The sequence below is a fragment of the Scyliorhinus canicula genome, chromosome 15 (assembly GCF_902713615.1).
Source record: "Scyliorhinus canicula chromosome 15, sScyCan1.1, whole genome shotgun sequence".
Lineage (NCBI taxonomy): Eukaryota > Metazoa > Chordata > Chondrichthyes > Carcharhiniformes > Scyliorhinidae > Scyliorhinus > Scyliorhinus canicula.
The window spans coordinates 33,482,043-33,494,080 of NC_052160.1; the positions used below are offsets into that span (position 1 = coordinate 33,482,043).

The 12,038-nt window shown below is 46.0% G+C and overlaps 1 protein-coding gene across 1 annotated transcript in view; it reads left to right on the top strand.

Moving 5' to 3' along the window:
* Positions 1-11,830, top strand: part of LOC119979087 (transmembrane protein 114) — a 99,514-nt gene extending 87,684 nt beyond the window's left edge. Inside the window, exon 4 of the mRNA XM_038821087.1 lies at positions 10,808-11,830. Coding sequence (XP_038677015.1) covers positions 10,808-11,037 — 230 coding nt within the window. The 3' untranslated portion in view covers positions 11,038-11,830. The remainder of the gene's footprint in view (positions 1-10,807) is intronic.
* Positions 11,831-12,038: the final 208 nt, after the last annotated feature.

Below are 12,038 nucleotides of genomic sequence, written 5' to 3' on the forward strand. Positions count from 1 at the left end.
AAATACAGATCTCCCTCTCTCTCTCTCTCTCTCTCTCTCTCTCTCAAACAAAGACCAAGGCAGCTGGGAGGAAGGGAGCCTTGAGGAAGATCTGCTGATGCCCCCATCCAATGGATGCCCGGGGCCAACGCACCGTCGCCCCCCCCCTGCACGCCGCTGCCCCCCACCCCCCCCCCCCCCCCACACCCCCCCACCCCTACTCCCCCCCCCTACCACCCCAACCCCCCATCCTCCACCCACCCACCCTACCCCCCCAACCCTACCCCTACCCCCACCCACTCCTACCCCCCCACCCCTACCCCCCCCACCCCTACCCACCCCTCCCCCCCCACCCCCACCCACCCCTACCCCCCCACCCCCCCCCCCCCCACCCCTACCCCCTCCACCACCCCACAAACGCCGGGACTCTCTCTCCCCACCACCACCACCCCACAAACGCCGGGACTCTCTCTCCCCACCACCCCACAAACGCCGGGACTCTCTCTCCCCACCACCACCCCACACACAAACGCCGGGACTCTCTCTCCCCACCACCACCACCCCACAAACGCCGGTACTCTCTCTCCCCACCCCCCACACAAACGCCGGTACTCTCTCTCCCCACCCCCCACACAAACGCCGGTACTCTCTCTCCCCACCCCCCACACAAACGCCGGTACTCTCTCTCCCCACCCCCCACACAAACGCCGGTACTCTCTCTCCCCACCACCACCCCACAAACGCCGGTACTCTCTCTCCCCACCACCACCCCACAAACGCCGGTACTCTCTCTCCCCACCCCCCACACAAACGCCGGTACTCTCCTCCTCCCCCCCCGCACTCGATATTGGTAACTGAACGGCGTCAACCATCATCAATGGTTGACGCCGTTTTAAAGCTACTCTGTTTTTCACCAACGTGACCCGTGGCCACGTCGGCGGGAATTCGGCCCATCTGGCACGGAGAATGTCTGTCTGATAAAAATCAATGAAATCCCGCCGGCGCCAGCTGTTTTCAGAGGCTGCCGGCGGGATTTGCACAACGCCGGTTTTTGGCCGCTCGGAGAATTAAAAACCCGGCGGGAGCGGGAATAACGCCGCCGCCGGCCGATTCTCCGACCCTGCGTGGGGTCGGACAATTTCGCCCCTAATACTTTCACAACTGGGGATAGCTGCTCTTAATTACTTAAATCATTTACTCTTTTGCAGCACAATTTAAACATTATTATGCTAATGCTAATCTTTATTGTTACAAGTAGGCTTACATTAACACTGCAATGAGGTTACTGTGAAAAGCCCCAAACGCCAAATTCCGTGGGAAAAATTCTCCGACCCCACGCAGGGTCGGAGAATCGCCTGGGGCCGCCGAAAATCCTGCCCCCGCCGTGGCAGAAATTCTCCGCCACCCGGCAATTGGCGGGTGCGGGAATCGCGCCACGTCGAGCGGCGAGCCCCCTACGGCGATTCTCCGGCCCGCGATGGGCCGAAGTCCCGCCGCTGGGAGGCCTCTCCCGCTGCCGTGGTTTGAACCACCTCTGGTGGCAGCGGGATCGGCGGCGCGAGCGGGCCCCCGGTGTCCTGGGGGGTCACGGGGCGATCGGACCCCGGGGGTTGCCCCCACGGTGGCCAGGCCAGCGATTGGGGCCCATCGATCGGTGGGCAGGCCAGTGCCATGGAGGCACTCTTTCTCTTCCGCCGCCGCCACGGCTTCTGGCATGGCGGAGCCAGAAGAGAATCCGCCAGCGCGCACACGCCTATGGTGACGTCAGCGGCAGCTGCCGCTGACATCACCACCGGAGCATGCGCGAATCGGCGAAGGCTTTTCGGCCAGCCCCGGCGGCGGGCGGCGGGCCTGAAAGGCCGCTGGTGCCGGTTTTCGTGCCAGTCGACGTGGTGCCAACCGCTCCGCCGCGGGCCTAGCCACCAAAGGTGCAGAGGATTCCGCACCTTTGGGGAGGCCCGACGCTGGAGTGGTTGGCGCCACTCCCCTACGCCGGGACCCCCCCGCCCCGCCGGTAGGGGAGAATGCCGCCCTGTATGTCTCAGTACGTCCAAATAACCTAATAGCATGTCTTTCGGGACTTGTGTGAGGAAATCGGAGCACCCGGAAGAAACCCACGCAGACACGGGGAGAACGTGCAGACTGCCCACAGACAGTGACCCAAGCCGGGAATCGAACCTGGGACCCTGGAGCTGTGAAGCAACAGTGCTACCCACTGTGCTACCGTGCTGCCTATTAACAGCAGAATTAATTAACATTAGACAAATGAGAAGTGGGGGAAACCATCTCTGGACTCATTTTGGAATTGGAGAGAAAGCTGGAAGAAGCATCAGGCAAAGAGTTTTTACAGACCTCAGCTAAATGGTTCTTAGAAGACAGTGCTTCCTATCCTGGAGACACAGTTAGGAGAACTCAATCAGGGATTAGAATAATAAATACCTTGATGGATCTAATGATAGGCACAGTGAAAAAGGCATGATGGGGAAGTGTTGCATTAAGTCTGCCTATATGTGATATTTTTTTATTTAAACTCATTGCTAATTATATTACAGATATTTCTGCCATTACAAAATGTGTGTTTCACTCGTCAATCGTGTTGGTCTAATTTTGTTTCTTTTCATCGACAAGAATATAGAGAAGAATATAGAGAGGCTTAAGGGACTCAAAAGTAAATAATCTCAGGAACAGAACGTACAGATCGTACATAATCCAATATACTGAGAAATATTAAGGCAAAGATTCATGGGATGCTCACAGTGATTATGAGACAGTGGCTGAAAGCTGAAGAGATCCCTTGGATAGTAAACAAGTGAAGTTAATATGTATTTTCTTTAAGAAAAAACAAATCTCGTCTGTAAACTACAGAACTATTAGTATTCATCACCAACAGAATCAAATTGTCAAGAGCAAAACCGAGAACAATTTGTATGCTAATCACTTACTAAACAGGAGCAAAAACGGATACAAATGGGAATACTATTGGATCCCCTTTTTAATCAAGTACAGTGCAGACTCGTTTAACAAATTCTGAGATATGCGCTCTGGTTGTATATTTCAATCTTTTAATTTTTAATTCTCTGCCCAGCCCCCACTCTGTCCTCTATGTGTTGGACCTTCAATATTGCCCTATTAAGGCTCAGTGGACGCTCGAAGGAACAGCCTCTCAGCTTTACACGAGGTACTTCACAGTCTTCCAGGGCAGGATTTCCCATGTGCCTCTAGATTCTGGCTTCAGAATCAAATGGGAATCCTGAGCCCAGCCCATACTTGTTGGGAGCCAGGGATATTCCCAGAGGCAGCCGCCTGATTGGTCACATCTGAGCTAGCTGCAAGGACAGCAGGTGGGATGTAGATGATGCTGGCCCAAACAGAGGACAAGCAGCCCTAAAGCCATGACAGCCTCACCGGCAGAGAGGGTCGCTGCTGATGTTGGGAGAATGCCCCGAGACTAAGTACTAATTTTAACATTTTCAGATCATAATCATTACATTTTCAGGCAGATCCTATTGGAAATGATATCCACTGTTGCCATTTACACCTCCTCTAGACCAAGCATTTGTTTCTTTACTTGCACGGTGAAAAATGAAAATCGCTTATTGTCACGAGTAGGCTTCAATGAAGTTACTGTGAAAAGCCCCTAGTCGCCACATTCCGGTGCCTGTCCGGGGAGGCTGGTACGGGAATCGAACCGTGCTGCTGGCCTGCTTGGTCTGCTTTAAAAGCCAGCGAGTTAGCCTTGTGAGTTAAACCAGCCCCTGTTACCACTCACTTTTGCCTTGATCATCATCCCTATTTATATCACTCATGTGTTCCACCCTATCACAGACCTTCCCTTTGTTCTTTCATCCCCTCCCCCTTTCATTGCTTCCGTAATTACTTAAAACCTGCCACACTTCCAACTTCCCCTAGTTCTGACATTGGCTCACAGACCTGAAATGGTAATCATCTCTCTCTCTCCACAGATGCTGCCTTAATTGCTGTCTATCTTCCATATTTTATGTTTCTATATCAGATTTCCAGCATCTGCAGTAGTTTGTTTTTGTATATGTTCATAGAATCAGAGAATCAAAGAATTTACAGTGCAGAAGGAGGCCATTCAGCCCACCGAGTCTGCACCGGCCCTTGGAAAGAGCATCCTACTTAAGCATAAGCCTCCACCCAATCTCCATAACCCAGTAACCTCCACCTAACCTTTGGACAATAAGGGGCAATTTATCATGGCCAATCCACCTAACCTGCACATCTTTGGATGGTGGGAGGACACCGGAGCACCCGGAGGAAACTAATAATAATTAATAACAATAATAATAATAACAACAATAATAATCAATAATAACAATAACAATAATAATAATAAGAAGAAGAATAACAATAATCTTTTTAATTATCACAAGTAGGCTTACGTTAACACTGCAATGACATTACTGTGAAAAGCCCCTGTTTGGGTACACAGAGGAAGAATTCATAATTCTCAGTTGGTACGGGAATTGAACCCGCGCTGCTGGCCTTGTTCTGCATCACAAACCAGCTGTCTATCCCACTGAGCTAAACCCATGCAGACATGGGGAGAAAGTGCAGACTCCACAAGGACAGTCACCTGAGGCCAGTATTGAACCCGGGATTCAGGATCAGTGAGGCAGCAGCGCTAACCACTGTGCCACCATGCCGTTCCTGTGCTGCCACACAATTTGAGTTGCAAATAGCTGTAGTTCACCAGGTTGGTGGAGAAATATCTTCTTTTGCGGTCTTCAATCTACTTAGCCTCATCTCTTCTGTTGTTACCTTCAAATGTTCTGTACCCCTGGGACCATGCTGTGTTTCCAAGCCCTTAGCCCTCCTTACCTTACTGATGTCAGGTTATCATTGAGCTATCTACCATTCCTCAGTGCCTCCCGTGCAAGTTCCAGTAGCCTTGAGCCATTTAATTAATATTTCCGCTGATTATTTCAGTCCCCTCTTCTTATTACCTTGAATTTATCCACACTTAAAGGCATTTGAGGTTCATCAGTTCAGCATTCAAATTCTCCATACCTTCTTTCCATATAATTTTCTTCTCTCCTTTCTTTACACATCCCCCAACCTAGCTTGATGTCATAGGTAGCTCCTATCTGTGATGAATGTAGGAATATCAGATGTATTGTATTATAGTTATTTGGTGCAGCAAGGGTTCAAAAATCTGGGTTAGTGTGTGTGTGCGAATTCTGCAATCATGTTTTAAAACAATATTGGGTTGAAAGGTTGGGGGCCAGGGGCACAATTGAACCATCATAAAGAACTTGGCCTAATAGAATTTTGTTTTGATTAAGGGATTCCCTGTGGTGTTAATTAGATTTCAGAATGGTATGGCAATGCCATTGCTGGTTGGAGCTGAGGAATCAGGCATTTTGTAGAAAGCAATTCAGTTATGATCGAGTGAAGTTGTGCCCAGACGTGAAGCAGTTTTTCTCTCTCTGCAGTTCAGTTAAAAGAGTTTAAAGCAGTGTAGACTTGTCTGAGAACAAGGGAGAGCCGAAACAAGCTGAGAAGCATCTTCTGAAAGCATACCACCAAGGTTTCTGCATGGGTCTGACAGGTGTCTGGTCTTTTATTTCAAGCAGTGTCAAAAGACCTCTCTTCCTCAAAGAACGTCTCTGTAAAGCAAGTATTCTTCTGTGCCATTGGTTGTTACAGTGGATTTAGAGCTGATAAGGTTTTTTTTCTTGTTGTTTAAGTCAGAATAAACATAGCAGTTAAGGGTATTGTGTTCACTAAATTGAACAGCATTGTTTAAGGGGTAATTGTAAGCTATTTTCTGGAGTGATGTTAAAGATTTTAATACTGTGTTGGTAATAAAATTTGTTGCAGTATACCATACCCATATTTCTTCATGTACTCATTCCTGGCATGAGGTATCTTTTCCTCAGTGTTACAAAATTAAAATAAAATATTGGGATTTCTGTCCTGTATCCTAGCCACTGATGGGGTCTGATCTGGAATCATAATAAAATTAATATCAAGTATAATCCCTTGTTTGGCTTGTGACTACAGAACTTAAAGACAGTGAGTGTGTGTGGAACAGTTGCTTTCTTTCAGTTCTTGAAGTTTAAATCAGGAGTGACTAGAGATATCTCTTTTAGTTGCAAAGGTTTTCCAGGTTGTGGAAAGTTTAGAAAGGGTGACTAATAGAAAACTTTTGGGTTTGGCAGAAAAGCTGCAGTGAACCTTATCTGAAGGGATACGGAAGATGGAGATATTACAAACAATAGCTCAGCACTTAAATGTGACAGAAACACAGTCTGAATCATTAGAATTAGCCTGAATTCAACTAGAAAATGAAACAATTAGAAATGCAGGAAAAAGATAAAAAGGAGAAAAAAAAATAGAACTGAAGAAATTAGAAAGAGAAGAAAAGGAAAAAGAGAGGGTTTGCAAAAGGAAAGGAGGACGCTTAAGGTAGAAATGGAACGATTAGCAAAGGAAGAAAGGGATAAGGAAAAGTGAGATTTGCTATGGCAGAAACAAAGGAAAAGGAGAGAGAATTTGAATTTAGGAAGCTAGAATGCAAAGAGAATATTAACTATTACGGTAGCATAGTGCTTAGCACAGTTGCTTCACAGCACTAGAATCCCAGGTTCGATTCCCGGCTTGGGTCGCTGTCTGTGCGGAGTTTGCACTTTCTCCCAGTATGTGCGTGGGTTTCCTCCGTGTGCTCTGGTTTCCTCCCATAGTCCAAAGATGTGCAGGTTAGGTGGACTGGCCATAATGCCCTTAGTGTCCAAAAAAGGTTGGGTTGGGTGGGGTTATGGGATTATGGGCAGGCGCAGCCTTAAGTGGGGTGCTCTTTCCAAGAGCTGGTGCAGACTCAATGAGCTGAATGGCCTCCTTCTGCACTATAAATTCTATGATTCAATGATTACAATCCCAGACCAGACCCCAGCAGTGGCTAGGATACTGGACCAAAACACCAATATTTTAGTTTATCTTGTAAGACTGTGAGGAAAGAATACTTCGATCTAGGAGTGATTGCACGAAGAAATAGGGATCTGGTATTTTAAATCAATACTTCTTTATTAACACAATATTAAGTTCTTTAACATCACACCAAAAAATAGCTTAATTACCCCTTAAACAATATTGCTCAATATAGTAAATACAATACCCTTAATTGCTATCTCTATTCCCAATTAAAGAACAAGAAAGGAAAAATATACAGCTCTCAATCCATCCAATAACCCAAAGGCACAGAATAATATTTGCTTTCTAGAACAGATTTGGTTCCTGTTAGAACCCCTGCAGGCTCTGGCTGGATGTCTTCAAAAAGCTGTTTCAACTGACTTATCCTCAGACACGTTTGCAGTGCTTTAAATACTATTATTTTTTTTTTAACTATTCTACTGTGACAATAAAATACTTTACTTGTGGTCTAAAGGGTAGCCAGATCCAAACTCCATTCAAAAAGCTTTCTCAAAATGTCTGAATACCTTAGCTCCAACCAGCAATAACATCATCTCCCCAAGCTTAAAACAAATTAACTCTCCAGGCTGAAAACACATGGACTCCCCCTAGTCAAACAACATTGCATTAGCCAGCTGTTGTTACTTTGGTCAATTTCCTTCGTGGTTCTTAAAATCTGCAAAACAAGAGGCTGAATTATCCGCTGCCCACCGGCAGTAGCACGGTCCCTGATGTGGCAGAGAATTGGGTGTCCAGGAAAAATATACAAATATCAACTCGATCAAAGAGAGTTAAGTGCATTCCAAGCACGCCACTTTACACTTGAGTGGCTTTGAAGTGCGGTGCTGAAAATTGACAGCATGTAACTCTCTTTGCTCCAGTTAATGTTTGCAAACATTGTTATTTCAGCACTTAGACTTGCCCATTTATGAAGAAGATGAATCAAGCAAGGCTCTCAGCTGGGTTGTGGAAGCTGTCAATCACAGCCCACCACCAGAAATGAATTAATTGTTTACAGCTAATGGATCTTCGGGGTTTAAAAACATGTCACAGCTCTTCTCCTTCCAAGAATGGACATGTGGTGCTTCCAGGTAAGCATTACAACTGGAATCATTTTCACTGTCCCTGTCTTGACTGCTAGACAGGGATCTTTTTTCTGGAAGGTCGGGGTGGGGGCGGCGTTCCTCTAGTTAGGCAGTTACATTAGAGAGTTCCTTTAATTAGGCGGTCCCTGTTGAGGGGGGTGGTCTCCCTATTTAAGTGATCCCGGGGGGTTCCATTGAGTTGCGGAGTCATTGTGGGGTTCCTTCTAGTTAGGGGATCCTGTGCAGTGTCTCTCTAATTAGGGGGTCCCTGTGGGTAGTCCCGCTATTTAGGGAGTCCCTGAGGGGGTCCCTTTAATTAAGGTTCTCTGTGGGGGTTCCTCTAGTTAGTTGGTCCCTTTGAGGGGCCTCCTGTTTAGATTGGTCTCTGTGGGGTGTCCCATTAGTTAGGCGAACCCTGTGAGGGCCCCTCTTGTTAGGGGTCTCTTTGGGGGGTTCCTCTTGTTAGCTGGTCCCTGTTGGGGACCCTCTAGTTAAGGGGGTCTCTGTGGCGGGGTTGCTTTAGTTAGGGCATCTCTAGGGGGGCCCCTATTTATGGAGTCCCTGGGGAGGTCTCCCTATTTAGGGGATTCCTGGAGGTCTACCTATTTTTCTGCTCCCTGGGGGTCTCCATATTTATGGATTCCATGGTGGGAAGGGTTAGGTTACCCCCATAGTTGGGGAAGGGGAGGCTCCCAGAAAATCCGGGGGTTGGGGCTGCTTTGCAATATGGGAGGGGGCAGATTTTTGGTGCGGGAGTGTGGCCAGCTGCAGGGTTTTGCTCTCAGCCTTTCCCTCATAATGGCGACCCAATAATGGGGTTCCCTTAGAAATCCTTTGTAACCCTTGCTATACATAAATTTGCAAGGCGAGGGAGACTGTTGGAAGCGCAAATCACATACAATTCAGCTCCAGTGGGAGAACGTAGTCTCCCAAACGGATAATCTCACCCAAAACATGACTACTGCAGTCAAACACAGTCTAACCCATGCTTTTAACTCTTGAATTGCCAAATGTTTATAATCCAATATATCTAAAATCCTGCATTTGTCACACAACAGAAAATGTTGAAATTAAAGGCAGAAGCTGAGAAAGGTCTAAAGGAAGGGGAAATACTTCCTAGTCAAAAGCTTTGTTCGGATATGTTTAAATATATTCAAGCACTGTCAATATTGGATGAGAAAGATATGGAAGCCTTTTTCATCTCATTTGAGAAAGTGGCTAAACAATTGATTAGGCCAAAGACCATGTGGGTAGTGTTGGTGTAAACAAGGTTAGTAGTAGAGCTAGTGAAGTGTTTGCAAGATTTAGTGGGCTTTATCAAATTGAAAGGAAATTGAATTAGGTGAATTATTTGATAAGAAATAAGAGGACAATTCACAAACTGTTTCATGTTAATGTGCTCAAAATATATTTTGACAGAGAAGGAAATAGTCATTATAACTCAGGGAGATGAGATAAATCCAGATGATTCTGACTTTGACATTCCTCAAATTAGATTGGACAATGAGGAAGTAATAGGAAATAGGGATAAATTATTGAAGTAGCTTCTGGATGAAAATCAAAATGGCCAAAAAGTATTATTACAGTCACATAGAGCTGTATGCGGGAATACATTGGGAAGTACAAAAATAATTATGTGTAGAGTGGCTGCCAAGCAGGGATGGAGTGGCTATTGATTGGGGGGAAGGAGTGGCTGCTGAGGGGAGGGGACAGAGTGGCTGCCGAGCGGGGACAAAGTGAATGCACGGTGGTGGGGGAGGGGAGAGACGTCTGCTGGTGGGAGGGGAAGAAAACGGGCTGTTGGTGAGGAGAAGGGACTGTGTGTGTGTGACAGAGAGAATGTGTTTGTTTGTATTAGTGTGTGTGTTTATGTGTCTCACTCTCAGTCTCAAGGTTCGCACTCACTCTCACCCCGACACACCAACACGCTTGCGCCAACTCACTGGACAAAGAGTCATCCAGACACGAAATGTTAGCTCCATTCCCTCTCCACAGATGCTGTCAGATCTGCTGAGACAGCATTTTCTGTTTTTGCACCAGCTCATACAATGGGTGAGGGTGAGGGTGAGCCCTGAGACCGAGAGTGAGGCGGAGAAACTCCATTCGACCCTCACACTCTAATGGTCATCTTTATTAATTACTCATTATTTTAAACTATCAATGTATTGTTTTAACATTGATTCATTTTTGTTCAGCAAAATCCATGTTTAATTTTGTACCAACCCTAATTGTTTTTAAAAATTTGCTCAGTGAGAAAAAAAATGTGGGTTGGACAAGCCTGTTCTAAACCATGATTAAAAAGGAATACTGCCTTAATAAAAATCATTTATCTTTGCTACATTATTTAATGTTGAACATAATATATTGGGGAAAAACAACATGGCTACGAAATGTGAAGTCTGAAAATACATTATTTATATGCCAGTACAATAGGTGGTCCTGTGACATAGTTGGTAGCATCCCTACCTCTGATCCAGAACCCCCAGGTTCGAGTCCCACCCCAGGACCTGATGGCTAAGGAAGGAGCCATCATAATGCAGTCAAACAGGTTGAATGTGTCAACCTGTAAATCCTTCGAAACACACCAATGGCTGGCGGTAAGAGTGGTAGAGACTCCTGGTCAACCATGATTGATGTGGAGTGACGCTCCTCAAGCTATAGGCCCCTGGTGACAGACTCGTGATCTGTTCCAGGAATTACTCACTATGGAAAGGGATGCAAATCTGCCTTAGTCCACCATTAGGTGTAAGAGAATTGGAATGGACATGCTAGTACCTACTAACCAAAGCCTTGTCTTCTGTTTAATTCAGCGTTGGTAACTCTTGGCGGGGTCAGTGTGTATATCGGATATTCTGCAGCAGCGTTTAAAGAAGCTGTTTGTCTGTCTGGAAGGAAGATTCTGGAAGATATTACCATCAGGTTTGGATGGTCCTTGGCTCTGGCATGGATCTCATTCATTGCCGAGGTATTTACAGGTGTTACATTCATATTAGCTGCAAAGTTGACAGGCTTGAAAAGGAGGCGGGAAGAAGCAACCTGAAGCTAATATGGACTGACTTTAATTGCAACAAGAGCTGTGATGAAACAAGAGCTGATGTTTGGCTTCAGTAAATTCTGGAATGATTTCAATGATCTGTGGAATTGCTCACATATGTATTTCGCACAAAGTTAATATTATTTAAAATGCTACCAATGCTGAAAATGTGAAACTAGATATTAGTAGCTGAAATACCTGATAAAACAGTCTGTTCTTAGTCACTGTTTAGCTTATGTTGCTCAACTGTAGTAAGATCAAAATAACTCTACTAATGTACCTTTCGCAAACAGATGTAACAAAGAAATGCTCTTGGTGATTGTATTGACTGGACCAGTACACTATAGCAGGGAAGGGAGAGCTTCCATAGTTACAGGTCAAATGGCAAGGTTTTCTGTTTTTGCAGAGAAAATTTTTTCTTGTGTGTTCTCCTGTCTAGAGTTACAGCAAATGTCACTGATAAATGTTAAATAAACAACATCAGTTTCCAAAAGATTAATGGGCTAATCGCATGTGCTACATGTCCTGTGGGTTGGTAAATTAGATTAAAATATAGCAGCACTACCTTGAACACTAACGTCCTTTGAGTACACATTTAAATCACCCAAAGGGGAGTGGTAATCCTCAAAACAAACTGTTAGATATTTGGCTGCAGTATGAGGCAAAAAAAAACTTAATTGGGCGGCACGGTGGCACGGTGGCACGGTGGCACAGTGCCTCACAGCGAGAGGGACATGGGTTCAGTTCCTACCTTGGACTGTGGAGTTTGGACTTTCTCCCTGTGTCTGTGTGGGTTTCCTCCGGGTGCTCTGGGTTCCTCCCACAGTCCAAAGATGGGCAGGTTAGGTGGATTGGCCAGGCTAAATTTCCCCTTAGTGTCCAAAAAAGTGAGGGCGGGGAGTGACCTGGGTGGAGTGCTCGTTCAGAGGGTTGGTGCAGACTCGATCGACCGAATGACTTCCTCCTGCACTGTAGGGATTCTATGACAATTATAAAAAGTGTCACAA